The 24,113-nt window shown below is 40.6% G+C and overlaps 1 protein-coding gene across 1 annotated transcript in view; it reads left to right on the forward strand.

Annotated features, from left to right (window-relative positions):
• Positions 1-62: 62 nt before the first annotated feature.
• Positions 63-24,113, forward strand: part of SYBU (syntabulin) — a 73,886-nt gene continuing 49,835 nt past the window's right edge. Inside the window, exons 1-2 of the mRNA XM_049633001.1 lie at positions 63-267; positions 1,988-2,192. Of these exons, the coding sequence (XP_049488958.1) occupies positions 244-267; positions 1,988-2,192 (229 nt within the window). The 5' untranslated portion in view covers positions 63-243. The remainder of the gene's footprint in view (positions 268-1,987; positions 2,193-24,113) is intronic.

Consider the following 24,113-nt stretch of genomic DNA (forward strand, 5'->3'; position numbering starts at 1 on the left):
CGCTCCGCTGCCCGCCGGTTCTCCGCGCCAGGTGAGAGCTGGAGGGGTGGCGGGGCGGGGCGGCCGGGCGCGCCCTCGGAGCCGAGCGAGCGGCGGTCGCGGCGGCGGCGCGGCGGCCCCGCAGCACCCGCCGCCCGCACCCCGCGCCGGCTCAGCGCAGTGTCCTCGCTCTCGTGCCCGCAGGTGCCTCCTCCTGGACGGCGGCGGCGGCGGCGGCGCGGAGACCCGGCGGGCAGCGGAGCGATGGGACCCCTTCGAGAGACCAAGGTAAGTAAGGCACGTCGTGGGGGCGCGGGGGGCAGTGTCCGCGCGCTCCGCGGGGCCCCCGAGCGGGTCAGGTGAGAGCTGGAGGGGTGGCGTACAGAGTCGCAGGGAACGGGGACGAGGAGGTGGTGGGGACGATGGGAAGGCAGAGGACATTTGTTCAGGTGACGATGAGACCCAGGAGGTGGAGAGATGGTACCGGAGGAAAAGATTTGAGGGGGTGACACGAGGATTAAAAGATTGACTTTGGAGGGTTAATCCATCTCCTGAAAATGGGGATTTGGGATCTAGCTCTCAAATGATGCCCGGTTAGTGATGTGAATAAAAAGGATTTGGTGTACTGGTGACTGAGAAATAAGATCCCCAGCATGTCAGCGACCCAGCATTGGTTCAGGGTCTGCAGTGTGCCCGAGAGTGGCTGACGTGTGATACCTGCTGGGTGACTGATGTGCAGAGCAAATCCAGAGGCTGGGTGCGGCTTTCGCCCTGGATGGGGTAGATGCCTTAGCGACCTCAGGAGTTCCCGCGGCTGAGGCTTTCCCTTCAATTCCTGCACTGTGCAGACCTCCCAGAGATGTTTACTTTGGCAGCGACCCTTCCTGGTAAGCCGGTGGAAATGGGCAGGAGGTCATGTTTCCAAATAGTGTTTGTTACTAATCCAAAGGCCTTTTTCGATTGCAGAGGTTGGAGGAAGCAGTCAGTTTTTTGCAAAGAGCTCCTCCTAGGAATCCATTTTAATAAGGCAGGGCGGTGGTGACCCCGAAAAACACTGGACTTAAAGCTTGTTCTGCTTTTAGATGATATGCCTTGTTGGCTAAGCATCTTTAGCTCTTTTAGCCTCAGTTTCCTCATCTGTAAATAGGGATTTAAATTAGTGTCCTCTCTATGGCCTGGGTTGTAAAGATCAAATGAGGTAATGGTTGGGAAAGCACTTGAAAAATTGGAACACCCTGCCAAAATATTACTTTTTTATGCATTTTTAAAACCAAGGCATGGTTCTGTATTTAATGCTGTGTTTTTAAGAAGAGAGAGAGAAAACTCTCTTCTCATGGGGGTTCTGCAAGGAAAACAAAAGCTAACCAGGATGTAAAAGGTGGAGCCATCTTACTGGGTATTGGATTTTTGTTTGCTTTTCTGTTGGCAACAAGCCTTGTGTACCAGGATATTAATGAATAATTAAGATCCTGGCCGGAAGAGGAGGGATTTGAAAGATAAGCCTGAATGATCCATCAAGAAAGAATTGTTCCAGGTATAGGGGGCTACTTTGTGAGGAGACAGGAAAGAACAAGTCAGGGAAAGCAAAATGGAAGTCTAGAGGAAATCAAGTAATAAGCTGGAGTGTGCTGTGAGTAATAAAGAGCCTTTGAGAGAAGCAAAAGCTTGAATGTGATGGAAGAAGCCAGAGAGGGAAGGTGAGTTAGGAATCGCATGGGAGGAGGGAATGGCTTTCCTGCTAATGAGTGGAGGTGTGTGCGTGTGCATGCACACACATGTGTGTGTGCACACACACCCACGCCCAAGTGTGTGGTCTTCAGAAGATTTGAAGGATTAGCTCAGTGGCAGAGTTCTGGTGTTCACTGAAGCAACTGAGATAAGGAGTACTTTGTAAAGATACAGTATTCAGAAATGTGATTTCTTAGAAACCGAACCCAGAAGGAACAAACAGGAGTTAAGAGGGGGAAACAAGTTTCCTATTGTTTTCTTTTTAATGTCCGATTTTAAGAAGGAGCAGAGAGTGCAGCATCATGAGAAGGAGATTTCCAGAAGCCGAATTCCCCGTTTGATTCTTCGGCCCCATCTGCCCCAGCAACAGCACAAAGTGTCCCCAGCCTCTGAGTCTCCCTTCTCTGAGGAAGAGAGCAGAGAGTTCAACCCCAGCAGCTCTGGGCGCTCAGCGAGGACCATTAGCAGCAACAGCTTCTGCTCAGGTATAGTACCCATGGGAGCCACACACGATCACCAAGTTTGTGCTCTGCTGGTGCACTGTGAATGGACTGGAGCGTGCCCCTTAAGAGCCTAGATCTGCACTTCTATTATTAGGATGAATTGTCTGAGGTTGCACCTTTTTGGCTGTTTTGACCTTCACATATAGCAGTTTCATATGGCTCAGTCCTGATGGAAATTCATACCTATTTTTACATATTATTCTGGTTTGTAATTTACCATGTGAAATCTAACTTCTTTTCCTTTGACCGTTTAAAAAACTATTCCTTTGTTCACTCTGGGGAATGTATTTGCTTGCATTTTATACCAACAGCCTTTATAAACCTGTGTACTTCCAATTATGGAATCCCCAAAGATAAAACAACTTCTAATGAATGAGGTCAGGATCAAGGAGGTTTATATCCCAGGGCTGGGCCTGACCTTGTAGTTTAGAGGAAAAGAGCACAGGCTTTGTCATGTGCCAGACCTGAGCTGGAAGCCCTGATCTTTTCACTATTTACAAGTTGAATGACCTTGGGCAGGTTGCTTAACCTCCTTGAGCCTCAGTTATATCCATAAAATGGGATGATAACACCTACCTTGTAGAGTTGCTGTAAGATTGAATGAGACCTAAAGGTAATCCTAATGCAGTACCTGGTTAATAGAAGCACTTAATAAATGATGGTTCTTAATAAGATGAACTATGGATGTCAGTTTTGGCACATGATTAAGGAAGTTTCCTTAAAGTTGTGAGCTCATTTGGCAAAGGCATAAATCTCTTCATAGCTTCTGAAGATGCCACCATTATCACTTGGCAGAGCCTGTTATAACCAATTAAAGCATGTGACTTGGAAAGACTTGTATTCTTTGAGAAGTATTTGGAAATTGGGTAAACTTTAAAAGAGTGACTGTCTTGTTAGTAATGAAGAATGTTTCATAGTGGCTAATTTTTAGGGCTTACTCAGGGAAAATGTAATTTTCTATTAACACATGTATGAGAAGGAACATAGGAATCAAGATGCTATGATTAATGCCCCAATTTAGCAGGATTCAATATTATTTTTAGTATCAGTATCTATGTTTTTCAGTGTGCTTTTAAGTGCAGCTTTGGATTTCTTATATACTTTGACAAAATAATCCCCATTCCATGCATAAATTGTACATTAGAAATACTGTACTGACAATTTTTTATTTTTCTTTGTAAAGCCTCAGATGCTCTGCTTGATTCTGAAAAAAAAATTCTATCAAAATATTATATTTTAAAGCTTATTTCTTACCATTTGGACTTTATGAATCTAATTTAAAGTGGAGACCCACTGATGGTTTTGCTCGGTACTTTTGCAAGAAGAGAACACAAAGATCCCTAGGACCTGGAAACGTGTTTGCAGAAGGCAGTGCTGTTTGCTTTCACTCCATTTTGGAGCTCAGGAATCACTGTGTTTGAGTGTGAATGAACCCAGGGGATATCATTCCAAACTGACACGCTTTGTTTACATAACTCCATTCCACATTTATTCCCGATATTTTCTCCACATAATCATTTTCTCTGTGACTGACTTCAAGGTGAGTAGTGTTAGCAAGGAAAAAAAAAAAAAAAAGGAAGTTGATCAAAACAAAAGAGAAACTCCAAATATATTTTAGAAAATATATTAGGCAAATCAATAAAATTATAAATTTTGGTCATGAATCACTTTCTCCAAGACCCATTCCTGGGTGATTTCTCCTTCCCAGGAGACCTGTCTCCCACTAAGGCCCTAATGCTGTACATGAAAATCGAAAGTAGATATTGATCCTTCTGCCATTAACTAGCTGAGAATTGAGTGGCAGAAGCTTCTAATTATGGGTGTCTATAAACCTGTCTTTCCATCGTTAGCCTTGCATGCAGTCTCCGAATAGGATTCCCCCTGTTCCTAGGCCTCATCTTTCTGTGTTGGTGCTCCCCAAGGTTTGGGTTGGTGCCTTTCCTTCAGTGCCTTCCTTTCCTATGGAGCCCCGATAGACCCCAAGACAGCTTTGAGTGCTGCGCTAAAATTGACAGGAGCCCCCTTTGGGGGCGTGTTAATGATGCTTTAGGAGGTCAGTCTGGGGATGGAAAATAAATGGGTTTGGTACTATGGGGAGCATTAAAGCTGCAGGCAGTGAGGTAGAGAATGTAAAACACGTCCAACCAGCAGGGGGAAATAGCTGGTTTTAATCCAGCCACTTTAACACTGAGGCCAGAATATGTGTTGGCTGCTTAATCATGGCAGTTAAGTCAGAGACCAAGGTACAGGCAAACATTAAAAATGCCATCTTCTGTTAGGATTAAATTAAAATAATTTAGAGAGATCTGTTGCTGCCATAGCTTCATTGCCTTACGGTGATCATTCTGCATTAGCTTGTGTTCTTTATAAATCATCACACTGACTAATGTGAAAAGGGACAGGCAGAGCTAGGGGGATTCTTACCATCAGGTATGAAATTGTGGAGGAAAATGGTCCTCAAACACAAAGAGATTTAATTTGAAAATTACACTTTCAGAACTGCAAGCTAGAGACTCTTTTCCCCAAATTCATATCAAAGGCATTGATTGTGAAGAGCTTCATATGTTCTAAGATGCTCAGTTTTTAAAAGAAGGATGTGGTGAGTTTACATGAAGTTAAATTTACTTGATATAAAGAATTATCCTTTATTTTGAGAGTCTGACTTTTTATCCTTTATATATTGTATTATATTATTTTATTATTTTATAATTTTATATTATAACAGAATGTCATGATAGTGGATGGTGGTTAAACTTGAGCAGAATAAATGACAACTCTTTGTTGATGTGTTCCCCATGTCCACCATATGTTTTTCTTTTAATTTTACTGATCTGTGAAATTACAAGACTGGGAACCATGTCTTTGCAAAGTGGCCTGTCCATTTTTGCCCACTGTATTCCTTCCCCCACTCTCTGCCTTTCCCCTATCTTCCCACGGGAGCTTTGACAAGGAACATTTAATGACTTGATATTCTATATGCTAATTTGTGTGTTGTATCTATCTCATTTCAGAAAGAAGGAGTTGTGTGTGACCATTTGCAATTCATTTGGGTATAATCCCAAAGAGCGCTTCCTTTAATAGCTTTTTAGTAACATTTCTTTGAAGATATGAATGTGTTTTGTGCACTCCAACATCATTCTTCTGATAAAACAGTCTATTCTTTACAGTTTGTATTTGGTCTTCGTCATTGTGACCTTAACTGGGCACAGTAAAGTTTATATGGTATTGGAAGCCAGGCCCTATTTGTGTGCATGGTGAACAAAACATTATATATTCCTAGTAAATATTAACTAAAGTTTTTTTTTAAAGAATACATACAGAAGTATAGTTAATAGTAGGTTAATAGAAACAAAACACCTGCTTTCATGTCCACTCTCGCACTTTTAAAGTTTTTTTAACCAATGGTTTGGTATAGCATCACCCCAACTTCCTCCCCCCCCACCCTCTTTCCCCTTGTTTCTTGTTTTAACATGCCCACAAGAAGTGACAAAGCTCATATTTGTGAGTTGTGTTCTGGGTGTGGCCCATTGAATCTAGGCCTCTGTCCATTTTTCTCCCCTTTCTTTGTTGGTAGTGAATTTTGTTGTCATAATACCGTGACTCCAGACATTCTTAGAAAAGCCCATGACCTGGCTGAGTCAGTCAGTCACCTCCATCGGTCACCTGCCATGGTTAGCAGCCTGCTGTGCATTTCCTCCTTGCTTAGTTGAGGTAATAATTACCCCTTATGGCTGGGAGGCAGATGGATTGCTGGGTTTTACTCTAGTTCTCCTTAGGGTGCCTTGTAAATATGGCAGGTGGAACAAATTATGTGTAGAGAACACGGGTTGTTTTATGGGAGACCAGTGATTTCTCGGAGTTATTTCCATGTTGCTAATGTGCACACACAGGTATATAGGCAGGTTTGTGACTTAACCCACTAAAACATGTACCAGGTGGGGCGCCTGGGTGACTCAGTTGGTTAAGCATCTGACTTCAGCTCTGGTTATGATCTTGCGGTTTGTGAGTTTGAGCCCCGCATCAGGCTCTGTGTGGGCAGCTCAGAGCCTGGAGCCTGCTTGACATTCTGTGTCTGCCTCTCTCTCTGCTCCTTCCCTGCTCATGCTCTGTCTCTCTCTCTCAAAAATAAATAAACATTAACAAAATTTAAAAACCTGTATCAGGTCAAGACACTAAATGGTCAAAATCCAGGATTCTTTGCAGTGGAATCCTGAGGAAGGTGTTTGTGGAAAGTATTCTGGTTTTTACAGTGACTGGGAAGAAATCCTTCTTTGAGTGCCAGTGACCTAGAGGTAATCATCGTTGCTATTTGTGGGAAGAACAATTAAGGCAAATTACAACCTGACTAGTGCCCTGCTGTGACATGACAATACCTCCAAAAATTTGCCAGGCCTTGCCAAACAAATATTTCTGCTTTGCTTCTGTCCAGTTGAGGGAGCTTGGCATCTGGATAGAGTAAATCTTTGAACATAATCATCAGAACTGAGATGAACATTTTAAAGTGAAGTGAGCTGCAATACTGAATTACACTCTAATTGAATGACTGCCAACCTGCTGTGAAGAAAAAAACAAAGACCCTAAGACTTTAGTATCATTTTAATGAGTACAGGACCCAGGCACAGTTGCATAATAGATATTTCAAGTGCTTAACTGCCTCAGCCACAGAAATAAGCACCTAATGATATGGGTCACAATATAGGCAATGTTTCTTTGAGGATGTGGTGACTGCAATTAGGAGGGCAAGAGCAAAAATTTTTGCCATTTAATAAAAGACCTACTGAGCAGTGGGGATGGTGAATAGTAACCATGATGGAATTGGACCAGGCCTGAGAGCAGATTATGGTACCATGAGAATCTTTTATGTTCTAAAATACTAAGGTTGTTCTAAAATGATCTGAATTGTTTCGCAATTCAGAGAATGGCATTTGTCTACTTTCTAATCCTCAGGAAAAGTTTGTTTGAAATGCAGATGCCTTGGCCCCACCCTAACCTATTATCTATTATCACAGAATGGAAGGGACCCAGGAATCTGTATTTTATAGGCTTTCTAGATGACTTATACCTACTGAAATCTGAGCCTCAATCCTTTGTGGTCTGTGTGTGTTTGGAAATTTTGTATGAGGGACGTGAAGGGTATGCCCCAGTAGCATTGCAAGATGAAGAAAGATCAAAGAAGATAGAAGTGGTGGCCAACCAAGCTGTTTAAACTCATGGCATGGGCAAGGAAAATGCCTCCACATTCCCTGGAAATGATAGCTTCTCACTCTGCATTTATAATTCCTGTGTCATTAGTCTTAGCATTAATATTCTTTATATCTACATTATTGTTGTAACTTGTGTTCAAATGGTAGACAAATAAAGGAGGAGAAAGTATTTTCCTCCTTTATTTTCCTATGTAATCCTCTCACTGGATTTACTATCTCTAGCATACTTTTAACTCTTTCGCATTTACTTTCTTTGGTATTAGGATGATTTGGGGTACTCTGAAACCAGGCACACTGGATATACTCTTTCTGAATAACCAGTGGATTCACTGAATGAGGAAAAAGAGAAACTGTAGCCTGGGAGTAGCAGAACATTCACCTTTTTGCAAGCTTCCACAAAAATGTGGTGTCCACTAAGCATTTATTAAATGCCTGCTGAGGATCAGGAATTGTGCTAAAGTCATGATGATGAATAAAACAGAGAGACGGAAAAATCAATTCTATTACTGCCTTCACCCTGGCACCAAAAAATATGTGGGATACCACGTCTGTAGATGTGATTCCCACGCGGCTACTTTTACTTACTTGTTTCCCTGTCCCTTTTACTTACGCCCACTCCACACACACTTCTTCCTTGTAATTTGAGTTTGTTGGTCTGTTTATTATCTGCATTGGCCTCTCACATTTCATAAGCCCAAGGATTCAAAGAAGTAGCATTTATTAGTGTGGTGTAGTGGATAAACATGAGCCTTGGCATCCTAGACCTGAGTTGAAAGCATGAAATAAGATTAGAAAGGTGGGCCAGGTCAGATCAGGAAAGGTTTTGTATGCTATGCTAACTTGATCCATGAGATCAAAGATCCATACAGAAACTAGGCTAGTAATGCAAAGGGTGAGGCCACCTGGATAGATCACAATAGAGGGGAGTCTAGAACTGGACAGCATGTGCCCCTTCTCACAATATTCAAATTTAAAAATTCATGTGTTTTTTTTTAAATATAGTTTATTTACTTATTTTTGAGGGGGGAGGGGCAGAGGGACAGGGAGAGAGAATCCCAAGCTTGAACACACGAACCGAGAGATTGTGACCTGAGCCAAAATCAAGAGTCAGAGGCTTAACCGACTGAGAGACCCAGGCACCCCTAAACATTCAGGTTTTTAACTAACTGCCAGCTAAGTAGCATGTATAAATGGCTGGGTGTGGCTCCTGGGCTGCCATATGGCAATTCCTAAAGATCTTGCAGAGCCATGAAAGGGTTTTCAGCAAGGAAGAGTTATGACTGTATTTACAATTTAGAAAAATCTTTCAGATTATATGTTGGACGGTAGATGGAAGGAGGTAGGAGTGATGGCGAGGAGCCTGCCTGGTTTGAAGGCCATTGTGACAGTCTAGTTGAAGACCAATAAAATGGTATGTAAGAGGGTTTAGGGGCTAGAACATACATATATGAGTCCACCAATTACAAGTGGAAGGGGCAGGAAAGAGTTCTATCTGAATTTCCTCTGGTTGAACACAAATGGAGCAGCAGGACTGGGGGAAAAGGACAGTGAGTCAGGTTAACAAGCTCAGATTAAGCTTGGTTGCATTTCAGGTAAAGTGAAAGGTCTGGAGCTCCAGAGAGAAGGCAGAGATGTCGGTAGCTGAAGTCAAGGGAGCTGATAATATTACCCAAGGGCAGTGCATGGAGGAAGATAAGAGTCCCAAGGCTAGACTTCTGAGATCAAGCATGAGTATACAGAAAAAGGAAACCAAGGCACCCAAAAAAAGAGTTCAGGGAGGAAGGAGGAGAGTCAGGAGTGACAGTGAGGAAGAGTGTAGCCAACAGGTTCCCCTGTCACACAAGATGAAGGAAGGTATTCTCTAAAAAATGTTCAAGGATAAAACCACTAGGGTATCAGTGATTTTAGGCAGAAACAATCCCAGGAAATTGTGGGGATGGAATCCAAAATGCATCAAGCTGAGATGTGAATGGGAGGTGACAAATACAGTGTAGACAGCTTTTTAAAACAAGCTTAACTGGGATGGGAAAGAAGTAGAATAAAAACAAGTGTTATTTTGGGCTCCTGGGTGGCTCAATCAGTTAGAATGGAGTCTTGGTTTCAGCTCAGGTCATGATCTCACAGTTGATGAGTTCAAGCCCCACATTGGGCTCCACGCTGACAGTACGGAGTCTGCTTGGGATTCTTGCTCTCCTTCTCTGTCCCTCTTTCTGCCCCTCCCCAGCTCACTTTCTCTTTCTCTCTCTTAAAATAAATAAACTTAAGAAAAGTGTTATTTATAGTGAAGATAGAGTGTTTATCAAATGACAGGTATTTTGATAAGATTGTTAGGCTGAGGGGAAATAAACAAGAAAGAAATTAAATAAACACACACAGAGATTGAGAGAATGAGTGGAAAAGGTTTAGCTTTGTAACAAACCTGGGGGTGGACCCCAAAAGACATGTATAGGAAGAAAAGAAAGGCTGGAGGTGAATATAGGTAAGTATAGGGTAGGTAGTTGTAGGATACATTTCACAGCTGGGTTAGGTGCCACTATATGCTTCCTCTGTCATACCACATGACCCACCTGGTTTTTAGATTTCATAGTTAGTTACCTGACTCTCCAGTAGACTAAGCTCCGTGAAGGCAGGAACAATATAGTTCCCTGCACTATACCTGACATATAGCAGTTGCTTAATAAGTATTTATTGAAATTTGATAGAAGGCATAATTATGAGTAAGACAAGTGAAGTATTTTCATTCATTTAATAAAATTTACTGAGAGCAGGTACTATCTTAGTAGTTGGGGGAATAACAACTAGAATGGTACCTAATACTCAACTTAATGGGTTTATTATTAAATGAAGGAAACATTCCTGTCCTTGAGAGTTTGGCATCTCGGTTTAGCATCTCCAAATGTCAAAAAGAGTAATTAATCTCTGTAATAGAACCGTGACTCCAGTGCTCTGGGTAGCTAGAAGAGAGATCTCTTGCTAAGAAAATCAGAAAACGCTCCACTCACAAATCGGCACTTGCAAGGCATGAGAAAAAAGCAGCCCAGGTTAGAGTCAAGAAGGAATTTAGCACAAAGCTACATACTCACATTTCCCAGCACTACAACTGGACACTAGCCACGACCCCACCCTTCCCCCACCCAGGTGCTTTTGAGAAAGCTCTGGTCTCCTCCCACTGACCCTGGGGGAGACGGGGTGCACTTCAGCTGTACAAGACTGCTGAGTATGCCTGTACTGGAAGGTGGCTTTGCTGGCTCCCGGGCACAGTAACTGCTCCACATGTCCCCTGCTGCTCGGCTTGTCTGTCTCCTGCTTTGGAGATACTGTGCAGCCCCTCTTCTGCCAGAGGGGAGAGAGACACCAGTGACAGCTGCTCCTCAGCTGCTGGACAGTCATAGTGCCCCAGGCTCCACTGCCTGGGGTCACACTGCTCTGGTTCCAGAAGGAGGCCAGTCCTTTTCAGGCTGACTCCTCTCTTTTTTTTTTTTTTTTTTTTTAATTTTCAGTGTAGTTGACACACAATGTTACATTAGTTTCAGGTGTACAACATAGTGTTTCAAGAACCCTCTGTGTACGCTGTGCTCACAACGCTATTCCAGTACCATTGACTATTCCCTGTGCTGTACCTTTTATTCTTGTGATTTATTTTCTAACTGGAAGCCTATATCTCCCACTCCCCTTCACCCAATTTTCCCTTCTTCCCCTTTCCCTCCCCTCTGGCAACCACCGATTTGTTCTTTGTATTTGTAGGTCTGAATGACCGCTCTTTCTTTTTAGGGAACCCAAACCAAGGTTCCCAGTGCCTCCCAGTGCTGTCATGTGGGCTCATCCAGCACTCACCCCCCTCTCTGCAGAAACTCATCCTTCAGCTTTCCGCTGCTGTCTGAATTTTCCCGGGGCTCCTCCTTTTTCCTGGCTGGTTCTGTCTTTATTCTGTCTCCTTTTGTGTGGGTGACCATACAGTTAGCATTCCTCACAAACTCTAACCCAACCCTCAGAATTCATGAGTCTGTGGACCCTAACCAACCCTTGTATTTATTCTGAGGTGTTTGTGAGGATTATATTTTAATGCTAATTATTGTATTTTTAAAATTCCAAAGTAATAAAAATGTGCAAACCCATAGAGTAGATGTAATCACATTTATAGGACTTATTTTGCTTTGCTTTTTGCCAAAGTGAGATCATGCTATATTGATCGGTGATCCTTTCTGTTTATTTGTTAAGTGAATATTTATTGAACCATCTGCTGTGAGCAAGACACTATGCTGAGAGCTGATGTAGAGTGATGAACAGTACCCACAGAACTCCGGTCTCCAGGAAGGTGTATTCAGGCAGTACCTGTTCCCGGCATTGCTTGTCAGCACAGAGAAGTCCCCTCGTTCATTGTAAGGACAGCACATATTCCACTCTAGAGAGGGACACTATTCAATGCATTCTTCGTAGGTGGACATTTTGTCTGTAGGGTTAACCTTCAAAATTCAGAACCTTATTTTATGAATGTCACTGGAATTAGACTGTTTGTGAGCATATTTCTCTTTCTCTTTGTTCCCTTTTTTAAACAAAGTAAAACCATGCTACACATGTGTTACCTGAAACAATTATTATTTTTTTAATAGATAAAACCCAAAGGTAGCAATTACAGGAACTATGTGAGTATCGCTTTTTCCTTAACTTTTCTTCATTTGTATCCCTTCCTCCTTCCTGACCATCACTATATTCAGATTCTCAGTGTGAGAAAAATAGAACAAAAGGGAAACGATATTTACGTTGCTACAAGACAGCTAAGTTTAACTCAGGTGTCCTTGGAGAGGTTTGCAGTGTCCTTGTTAAAGAGTCTTCAAGAGATGATGAGATAGCTTCTTGATCTGTTCTTTCTGTCTCCTCTTTCCTTCTAATGGTCCTTCCAGTGCTCCTCCCTCACCTCCCCATCTCCCTCTCTCTCATCTTCTCCCACCAAGGAACCTTTAAAAAAATAACTGAGTCTTTAAAAAGGCATGGCATCAGAAACTGCAAATAAACCCCTATTGCTAAGGAGAGGGAATCAGAAGTATTAGTAACATGCCTATTTCAGAACCATCGTTCCGAAAGGACCAAGCGTGGAAAATGAAAGCTTGCAGGACAGATCCCCTCGACACACCACCTGCCGGGCACCCCTGTCTTGGGGCAGTGACAGAGCCACACTGCCCCCCTGTTTCTGCACCTGCTACCCCCTCACCAGAACCCTTCCATAGTGTCCTTTCTCACACTACATTAACTATTTAGTTGGAACCGAGATATTTTCCCCTCCAAACTCCTTCTCCTCTGGCTGCTAACACAAATCAAACATCTTGATGCTTAGTGAAAAACCAAGTAGGGGCCCTTCTTTCCAAAACAGCGTGCGTCCTATGAAGAAATGGACACCTGCCTTCCTTTACTTCACTTACTCTCATCCTTCTCCACCGCCGAAGTATGCACCAGAATGACATTAGGGAGCGCTCAAAGCTCCAAAATAGCTCAGAAATCCCAGGAATGTTTGCATGGGAGATGATTATTTTGTCTCCAAGAAACCAGGGAGACATTCATTAAATAATTACTCCACTCTCCATTTTTATAGATGTAGGTGACAAGTGTTGGTGGAAGGGCTTTGTTGCATTACTTTCCCCAGCTCGTTTCCACCAGCTCACACATACACTCACTCGAGTAGACACATCCTTAAAGGAAATAGGCTCCTTTGACCCCTCATCTCTTTGTGCCTGCCATCCTGTTTCTCCTTTTCACAGCAAAACTCCATAATTTGCCCTTGCCAGGCATGTGAGTGGCCTTGCTGGCCAATCTTTCTCCTGTCTGCCCTCATTTTCTGTGACTTCCCAGCAGCACTCAACACAAATGAACAAGCCCCTCCCTTAGGAAGGATTTTCCTCCTTAGCCTCTGTGGTCCCACCCTTCTGAGGCTCCACCTGCCTCTCAAGTCACTTCCTGGGCACCATTGCTGGCTCCCCCCTCTCCTTGTCCTCACTTGTCACATTGCCCCCTCCTCCTCCTGCCCTCCCCAAGGGCTCCCACCTCTAAATTTGTCAGCTGTAGGATGGTGATGCTTCTGGCCTCTCCCCTGAGCTTCAGGCTCTCATATCCAACTGCCTAGTTGATATCTTCCAGTTCATGGTTAGTTTGTACCTCATAATTAACATATCAAAAACAGAATTCTTGGTTGCAGCACCTACATCCTCATAAACCCATTTTTCTCCAACTCAGAAATGACCACCACGGACCAGTTGCTTACACAAAAAAACCTTGAAGAGGGGCGCCTGGGTGGCTCAGTCATTTGAGCATCCAACTCTTGATTTCAGCTCAGGTAATGAGCCATGGGATCAAGCCCCATGTCAGGCTCTGCACTGAGCATGGAGTCTGCTTGAGATTCTCTCTCTCTCTCTCTCTCTCTCTCTCTCTCTCTCTTACTTTCTTTCTCTGTCCCTCTGCCCCTCTCCCTAGTGCTCTCTCTCTGTCTCTAAAAAACAAAAACAAAAAAACACTTGAAGACATCCTCGATCCCTTCCTATTTTTCATTATTGTGAATCAAATGCTTCCAATTATTTTTCCAAAATAAATCCCAAATCCATCTACTTTCTTCGATTTTTTCACAGCTACCACCTAGTCAAACCATTATCATCTCTGATTTCCACCATGTCAGGGGCTCCACATGTTCATATGCTTGGGCTCATTCATTCCTAAAGGGGCCACACTACATAATGGTTAAAAAGGAGGCTCTGGAGTTAGCCTGTTTGGATTCATACCATGGCTCTACCAGTTACTGACTACAACCTCGAGCAGGTGGCTTAAATTCTAGTGCTAGGTTTGTATGCCTTCTGCAAAGCAGGATAATATTAGTGCCTGTCTTGAAGGGTTGTTAGGTTAACTTAATAAGACTTATTACAACATGCCTGGTACTTAGTAGGCACTCAGTAAATATTAGCTAGATATATCATCACTAATACAGTCTGTTCTCCACAATCCAAATTGTTGTCATCTGCTTAATGCACTTTAAGGCTTCCATCGCACTTAACATAAACTTGGGATTCCTGGCCTATAATCTTACACATGCTCTGGCCTCTGCCTCCCTCCAACCTCATCATTAGTCCTTCTCTCCCTATCACCCTTCCTGGCCTTCCTTCAGTTTCCTCAATATACCAAACTCCTTATTGCTCCCTCTACCTGGAGTTCTTTTCCCTGCCTTTTCCATGATTAGTGTCTTCTCATGTGTTTCATCTCAGCTCATACTACCTCTTCAGGGCCTTCCATGACATCCTGTCTGATGAAATACTTCCCACCCCCCCACCTAGCTAGTCTATGTAATATCACCCAGTTTGTTTCATTAATAGTAAACACAATCAGATATCTTCTCTATGTATTTCTTTTTTTACTTGTTTATTAACTGTCTCTCTCCACCACTAGAATGTGAACTTCTTCAGGACAAGGCTCTTAGAGAGTCTTGATCATCATGACATCCTTAATATGTAGATGACTACCTGTCATGTAATAGGAAATCAGTAATTATTTGTGGAAGGAATGGATGGGTAGATGGATGGATGGATGGATGGATGGATGGATGGTTAGTTGGATGGTTGAATGGATGGATGGATGGATGGATGGATGGTTAATTGGATGGTTGAATGGATGGATGGATGGTATTCTTACACTTCAACATTGGCTGTTGGGTAGTGTCACACTGTGTAATACTGAAGCAATTAGTGTAAAGCCTTGTAGACTTGTGAATTCTCACTCCAAAAAATGCTAAAATTAGGTAAAGGAAAAGAAGTTTAAAATGTCTTGTTCAAATCTAGAAGCAAAATTCTCTGAATGGCAAGCATTATATGGTTACAGTGTTGAAGCAAGAATATTGGAAAACTAGAACCAGCTAGAACTTCTTGCCTCGAATTTTTGTGGTCTGTTTATTATGGGATGGCTTCTTTCTAACAGCTTCCTTTGTCTGTTTTTAATTTGAGCATTCCCAGAATTGCTGCTGTTTCCTCTTGGAATAAACATAGGTAGAAAATTTTAGAAAGAAACTGGCTTGTGGTAGTGAAGAAAACAGATTTCAGAGTCAGGGAAACCTGAGTTTGAATCTTGAGTTAGTTACTTAGTAGTTGTATGACTGTGGAATTCTTAACCTCTCTGGGCCTCAGCTTTCCCACCTATGAAATATTATTAAAAATTAGTGTTACTTGATAGCTACTTAATAAGTATCACTTTTCTTATCTTACCTACATCCTTTCAGTGCATTTGAATGGTTTGTGGTAGGAATTTCACAAGGTTCAGATTAAGCATGAGTTTAAACTGTGACGTTTTATGTCTCCATCAGACTGTCTTGGGAAATGTTAAGATCTGGAACAGAAATAATACTAACACTTACAGCAGTGTCCAGCACATAGATAGTAAATATTTGTTGAATGAATGAGTAAGTAGTCTGTAAATGCTTCAGTCATTCCTGAGAATCAACTAAATTTCCATGTAGTTTAATGTTTCCTTAGAACAACAATGATTTTTTTTTCCTCCAAATTATTCAAATGAACACTGAAGAACATCAAACCATAACTGAATGTTTCAAGACGTCATGGCATAAAACCACGTTTTCCTCTGCCTGATGTTATTTTTAAGTACATCTTCTGGAATTGTTTAGTTCAGCATTTTGGGAAACAAATGAGCTCCAAGATCTAAATTCAAAAATGAACCAGAAGTTTCAGAAATGTTTCTTGGACTTTGAAGAAATATTTTGTTTGTAATCTTTATAACCTGTGTTTTACTTTTGTATGGAATTGGTGCAAGGATGAAGTAGTGACTTGGTCATCATAATTGCCACCAAAAGTTTGATGACATTGGTTGTTAGGCACTGTAGTTAAATCTCAGGAAATTATGTGATACACACACACCCACACACACACACACAATCTTAACTGGGCAAGCTTATTATTTTTAAATGTGGATTTTAAATGTATATATACTCGCTTTGCAAGAAATATTCATTGATTTCAAATTTTTACCAAAAAAACATTGCAAAGTAATATGGAAAGAATAAATTTCCTTAAAAAATTAAATAATAATAATAATAAAGTTGGCATCTAACCTCCCATCGCCTCTTAAAATGAATTCCAGGGGTGCCTATGTGGCTCAGTCAGTTAAGTGTCCGACTCTTGATTTGGGCTCAGATCATGAATCTCATGATTCATGAATTCAAGCCCCAAGTCAGGCTCCGCACTGTCAGTGCGGAGCCTGCTTGGATTCTCGGTCTCACTCTCTTGCTGCCCCGCCCCCACTCACGATTTCTCTCTCTCTCTCTCTCTCTCTCTCTCTCTCTCTCTCAAAAATAAATAAAACATTAAAAAATTAATGAATTCTAGATGGATTAAATTTAAATGAAGAGTGAAACTATAAAAATCTAGAAGAAAATATAAGTAAATGTTTAATTGATCTTGGAGTGAAGAAGGACATTCTAATCATTAAAGCATCGGAAGAAATCACAAAGGAAAATATGGAGAGATTTGACAACTAGAAGTAGAAGAAGGTTTGTATGTCAAAACATTGTAAATTAAGGGGCGCCTGGGTGAGTCAGTCAGTCGGTTGGGCATCAATCTCTGGCTCAGGTCATGGTCTCACTGTTGGTGCGTTCAGCCCTGCGTTGGGCTCTGTGCTGACAGCTTGGAGCCTGGAGCCTGCTTCGGATTCTGTCTCCCTCTTTCTGCCCCTCCCCTGCTCGTGCTGTCTCTCTCTCTCTCTCTCAAAAATATTAAAAATTTTTTTAAAAAATACTGTAAATTAAAAACAAGCAAACTCAGTGAAACATAACAAAGGATTAGTGCCCTTCATATATATAAGGATTTCTTACAGATCAATAAGAAATCCATAACATTTTAGTGGAAAAATTGTCAAACTAACAATTCATAGACTAAGTAAAAAGATCCAGTGAACATATGAAAGACATTAAGCTTCACTAATAAATATATGCAGCTAAAACATCAAAAATATGTTTTTCATTATAAATTTGGCAAAAATGCAAACAAATGGTATTCAATACTTGCAGGGATTTTATAAGTAGGACACTCTCATTCAATAATAATAGGAGTATAAGTTGTCTCAAACTTCTTTGAGGGCTTAGTAATTCCACTTTGGATATACGTTCTATAAGACAATAAAAAAAATTGACCAAAGATTTATTTTTAAAATGTGTTATTCAAAACAATTTCAACAGTAGTGACAAAATTAGAAACAACCTAAAATAACCCACAAGATGGAATTGACTTTTTAAAATGATATGTTTGTATCTATTTTAAATAATTACTCATTTAAAGTAAGTTTTTGAGAAATTAAATCAAATATTTTGGAACTTCTAAAAAAATTTTTTAACATTTTTTTATTTATTTTTGAGACAGAGAGAGACAAAGCATGAACGGGGGAGGGTCAGAGAGAGGGAGACACAGAATCTGAAACAGGCTCCAGGCTCTGAGCTGTCAGCACAGAGCCGACGCGGGGCTCGAACCCACAGACCGCGAGATCATGACCTGAGCCGAAGTCGGCCGCTTAACCGACTGAGCCACCCAGGCGCCCCAAGGAACTTTTAAAAACATACTCAGAAACAGAATATTACAGTGACCCCCATATACTGCTTATCTACTTTGACAAGATTAAGCAATAACAAGATATTGTCATATTTGCTACATCTATTCCCTTTTTTCTTTGTTTACTTTGCTGAAGCATTTTAAAAAGCAAATCTCCAGGCCTCATGTCATTTCATTTCTACCTATACACCTCAGCAAGCATTTCTTTAAAAAATTGACATTTTCTCACCTAATCATAGTGCCATTTTCATTACTGCACAATTACCATAATTCCTTGGTATCATGGAGAATATTGAAATAGCTCCAGTTGTTTCAAAAGTGTCTGTTTGCTTCCTCATATCATTTAACCCAGAGGCCAAACAACTTTTTCTGTAAAGAACAAAATAGTAAATATTTACGACTGTGCTAGCCAGACGATCTGTGTCATAATTATTCAACTCTGCCATTGTAGCTGGAAAGCCACAGTAGACAATACCTAAAGGATTCAGCATGGCTGTGTTCCAGTAACATTCTGTTTACAAAAGCAGGCAGCAAGCAGAATTTGCCTGCAGGTTGCAGCTTGCCAGCCCCTGTTTTAACTCATTACTCTCTGTTCTCCATATATTTTATAAGGTGGACATTAGCTTTAAACTTGGTTAGATTCAGGGGAAATTTTTGTGGCAAGAATACTTCATGGGGAAAGCTGTGTGTTTCATCTGGACATCCCATCAGAAGGTACATCATGTCTGTTATCCCACTACTGGTGATGCTAAGAATGGGTAGAGATGGGTAAGGTCTGATCTCTTCACTGGAAATTCTCTATCAGACTGTTGTCTCATGGCTCATCTATTATGTGTGTTATCTAAATCAATTCTTTCATTAGAAACAATTACAAAACTGGGGCACCTGGGTGGCTCAGTCAATTAAGCATCTGACTCCTTGATTTTAGCTCATGCATGATCTCATGGTCTTGAGATCGAGCCCCACATTGGGCTCCACGCAAAATATGGAGCCTGCTTGGAATTCTCTCTCTCCCTCTCTCTGCCCCTCTCCCCTGCATGCTCGCACTCTCTATCTCTCAAAATAAATAAATAAACATTTAAAAAATAGTTACAAAAAAGTAACTTTCTGTTATTCCATATATTTTCATTAACCAGATGCTTCTGTAAAGGAGAACTCTCCAATATCAGTGAGGGATTTCAGTTATACTGAAATATAGTTTGTACAGGAACGGTTTTTCAATCAGGATATGTGCTAGTTTTTTCTTTCCTTTTAATTGCCACAGTTCAATATAAAGAATTGGTCCCTAGATCACTGCCAATGATTTCCAGTGTGTTGGCATTCTTTTAGGTGAAAAGGGTCCTTCTTTCTCTCTGTAGTTTCCTATTTTTATGACTCTGAGCTCACAGAATTTTTTTGTGTATCCAGTGGTTATCAGTCAGCTGGCATTAATTATGTATTCTTTCTGATGCTCAAATTGTCCCATCTTTGGCCAATGTGGGCCCTTTTGTGTTGGCTCCTGTCAGTCTTTAATAGCTTCTTTCTTTATAGCCTAACAGGTTCCTGGGGAAAGTATTCAGTAACAGAGTAATGAAACTGTCTATACTATATGTTGAAACAGAGCTTTAAAAAGCAAGAGAGAAAATAAACCATATGCATAATTAAAAGATCAATAAGAAATATGCAAAATTGTTAAATATTTTTCCTGTTATAGGAAACTATTGTCTGTTTATTTTCTCTTTTTACTTCTTTGTACTCTTCTGTACTCTATCTAGATCCTCTGCATTAAGAATTATTACTTTTATGATTTTAAGGATTAAGTTAGGGGCACTTGGATGGCTTAGTCAGTTAAGTATCTGACTTTGGCTCAGGTCATTATCTCACCATTTGTGGGTTCAAGCCCCACATCGGGCTCTGTGCTGACAGCCTGGAGCTTGCCTCGGATTCTGTGTCTCCCTGTCTCTCTGCCTTTCTGCTTGTGCTCTGTCTCCTCTCTCTCTCTCTCTCAATAATAAATAAACATTCGGGGCGTCTGGGTGGCGCAGTCGGTTAAGCGTCCGACTTCAGCCAGGTCACGATCTCACGGTCCGTGAGTTCGAGCCCCGCGTCAGGCTCTGGGCTGATGGCTCGGAGCCTGGAGCCTGTTTCCGATTCTGTGTCTCCCTCTCTCTCTGCCCCTCCCCCGTTCATGCTCTGTCTCTCTCTGTCTCAAAAATAAATAAACGTTAAAAAAAAAATTAAAAAAAAAAAATAATAATAAATAAACATTAAAATAAATAATAAATAAATAGTAAGTTAAAATTTTAACAACCCCATCAGATTTCCTTTAACTTAGCAAGTTCCTTTAATGCATTTAAAATAAGATACAAATTATTTTAAATATATATATATATATTTAAGTTTATTTATTTTTGAGAGAGAGAGAGAGAGAGAGAGAGAGCACTAGCAGAGAGAGAGAGGGAAAGAGACTCTCAAGCAGTCTCTGCACTGTTAGCGCAGAGCCTGATGCAAGGCTCGATCCCATAAACTGTGAGATCGTGACCTGACCCAAAATCAAGAGTCGGATGCGTAACCAACTGAGCCACCCAGGTGCCCCAAGATACAAATTATTTTAAAATATACTTATATACACATTTTTTCAGAATTATAATTGTACAATTATTAACTATGTCCCATATTCTTAAAGAGCTTGTAATGTAAAAAGAGGAAAAATAGATTAAAGGACATTTTTTTAAAACAATCCCCAGGCTACAAAATTATAATAATTTTGTCTCATCTGTCTTTATAGACCTCAACATTTTTTTTTCCTTAACAACAATTTGGAAACTATTTAGTAGGTCTGTTTCTTTACAGGACTTTAGATAGGCCACAGCTTGTGGAACTTCCTGGATCTATGAGTATTCTTTCTTTATCCTTAATCCTGTGTGTTGACAGATTCAGAGCAAATGAACAAGAACAAAATAACCTATTCCTTAATATAAATCAAGAAGGAAATGTAAATTAGTCTCCTTCATTATAGGTGGTGATCAAAAGCCTTGATAAGAGTCACCTTTACCCCTGCTCCACCAGGGACCATCCTGGGCCTATTTAAGTGGGATTTAAAATTATTTACCTCAGAAGGAAGTTATCCTGTATTTTCAAATGGATCACAATGTGTAAAACATGAAACATGGTCTTGTTGTATGTTTTTTTTTTAATGAAGTTATACTTACTGTGAATAATAAAGAAGTGTAAAAGCTCAATTGTGTAAGCGCTGTGGTAGAGGTGTGTGTGTGTGTGTGTGTGTTTTAAAAGAAAAACTTCTCCCTCTCCAATAGACTGACAGTCTTCCACATGCTTTTCCTAAAGCCTTTCAGGAAAGGTTCCCTATGCCAAAGCCAGGCTAAAATGTTCTTGTTTTTCTCAGGCATTTTTCTGGAAATTTGAAACACTCCACACTTTTTGGGTAGATCATTCAGGATTTCAGTCATTTCCTGCCCTGAAATAGTTTCCTCATGGCGTCGTCTTAGAAATTTTTGTCATTGATAATTTCTTTATACTAACATAACCAAAAAAGCCATAATTATAAATTCTGTGGTTATAAATCTATGGATTCCACAGGACAAACTCAGCTAGTAGCAGCAGGAAACAGAAGGCGTACTCAAAGGGTTTAACTGAAGTGGGTTTAATAAATAAATCTCTTTAAGTATGTGCTTGATCCACATGTAGTTTGGCACGTAGTAAGATTAGACATGAATAACCAAAAAGCATCAACTTGGCTGCAGTCTTCTTAGAATCTTACAGTAAATGTGAAGGGAGAATATTTTACATAGAATTTTGGAAAGGAGTATCATCTTCATCTGGACTGGTAGTCTGCCTCCAACTGAAACCATGATGTTAAAAAGGAGGAGGAGGAAGAGCAAGGAAGGGGAGGGAAAGGGGGAAAGGAATCTTAAGCAAGGCTTGTTGAAAAAATAATGACTTTTTCAGTGCTACCAGAGGAAAATACCTCAGGTGCCTCAGGTTACCGGATGACTCCCTGGTACAGGGGCTTCTGTTGCCTTTGCTAGGGTCTTACTTTGCATGACTTAAAGTTTATTCTCTCTAGTAGGAAATTTAATGGCCTTGCCCTGTCTAAAACCAGTTTCTATTGTTAGTATTGATCCCATCAGACAAAACAGGTGAATACCCCCAAACTTCTCTGATAACTCACCGACTTTCTTGAGTATGGATTTGCTTTAACAAACTTGCCAATTTACAGGAACTATGTATAGTAAGTGATATTTACCCAATCCCTTTTGCTTATTTATAAGCTCCATCAGTGTGGGGGCTGGGTATAATGCCTGTGGGCTGGTTCAGTGCCAAGACTTGCTATATATATATGTATATGTCTGTTTAACCAGTGAAAGATCATGTCTATTGTTTCCCCCTCAAGATGAAGGGCAGTACTAGACAGTTAAGAGATGTGGGTGAACACCAGTTTATGTAGTGATTCAGATGCTGTATGTAGTACCTACGTCAGATTTATTTAAGTATTCATCTTCTAAATCCCTTCTCCTGGAGATACTAGCTGTAAATATAGGTGAAGCACACATTCCATGTACTTCTGCCTTCCCTAAACTGCCACTTTTCTATATAATTTCACGTCCCAATTTTTCACCAGACCTAGCACTTAATCCTTAACATTATTAGTACTGAAAACATGGTTTATACATATTCCTGGCAAAATGATAATAGAACCAACAAAACACATTTGCTATCTATTTAAATTATAATTTTGACAGTGTTTCTCAATACTGGACATTGTTGGACTTGGTTCCCTTGAGTCTGAGAGTTTTCAAGAAAAATTACATTTTAGGGTAGAGAATTTGAAACATGGATTTCTATTTGGGCCATCTTTCTTTCCAAAGGAGTAATTTATGGAAGTGACTCATAAGGAAATAATTTTAAAGGCAGTGGGTATTTTTGAATGATTAGACCTCATTTGCTTGGGTTTATCTGTTTTGGGATCGGAGGAATCAAGAACAGAGGACCTCCTGAGGCAATGTACAGACCTGTTGAGCCTTGTAAAATTGCTGGAATCTGTCTGAGTAATTAGCAGCTTTGCACCTTTAGAGGGAAACTAGGATTTCTTTGGGTTGAAGCATGAGGCATGCAAATGTGAGAAAAAGGCAGGGACAATACTTGATGAAATAGTTGAGAGGTAGCAGCCCAGAGGGGTTCTCATCACTGTAATTCAGGGCCAAAATTTCTTCTGGAGTTTGGTAAGAACTGGCATTTTTAAAAGAGCAGCCAAGGGGTGCCTGGGTGGCTTGGTCGGTTAAGCGTCCGACCTCGGCTCAGGTCACGATCTCACGGTCCGTGAGTTCAAGCCCCGCGTCGGGCTCTGTGCTGACAGCTCAGAGCCTGGAGCCTGTTTCAGATTCTGTGTCTCCCTCTCTCTCTGCTCCTCCCCTGTTCATGCTCTGTCTCTCTCTGTCCCAAAAATAAATAAACGTTAAAAAAAAATTAAAAAAAATAAAATAAAATAAATAAAAGAGCAGCCAAGGTAGAAGGCATGAACAGTGCACTAAAAACCATCCACTTCCAAGAATGGACCATTGCGGTCCTGTGTGTATAGTATGTCCAAAATGAAAAAGGAAAAAAGGATATTAGGAGAAACAAATCATTTTACCAGTGCCAAGTTCACTTTGTTCCAGAAACTAGGATATTTCTTAATATCAGTTTCATAAAAACTGAAATAAAAGCCAAAAATGAAACAATGGCAATTACTTTTTATATGGATTCTAGTCATCTTATTTCAGGCAACCAGTATATTTTATTCATGCCTAGTTCTCTTTCAGTCTTTATTAAAAAAGCTATGGAGTTTAAGATGGTCTTTCATGGGGAGCAAATTATTTTAATTCTTTTAATATTCATAAAAATGTAATAGTTCTAAAGTTTAGTACTAAAAGTCTTTATTCATTTTTTTCTCTTATGAGTTACCAAAGTAACCCTGCCATCAAAATATTTCTGTATAATGAAGAATTATTTATTAATGAATATTTACCACTAATTGACTATTTTGATTTGACATACTTTTAAGTAATATTGATTTACTTTAAATTCCCATACAGTTCTCATCATCAAAGTATAAATGAATTAACCAACCACGATGAATA

The sequence above is a fragment of the Panthera uncia genome, chromosome F2, assembly GCF_023721935.1.
Source record: "Panthera uncia isolate 11264 chromosome F2, Puncia_PCG_1.0, whole genome shotgun sequence".
In the NCBI taxonomy this organism is placed as follows: Eukaryota; Metazoa; Chordata; class Mammalia; order Carnivora; family Felidae; genus Panthera; species Panthera uncia.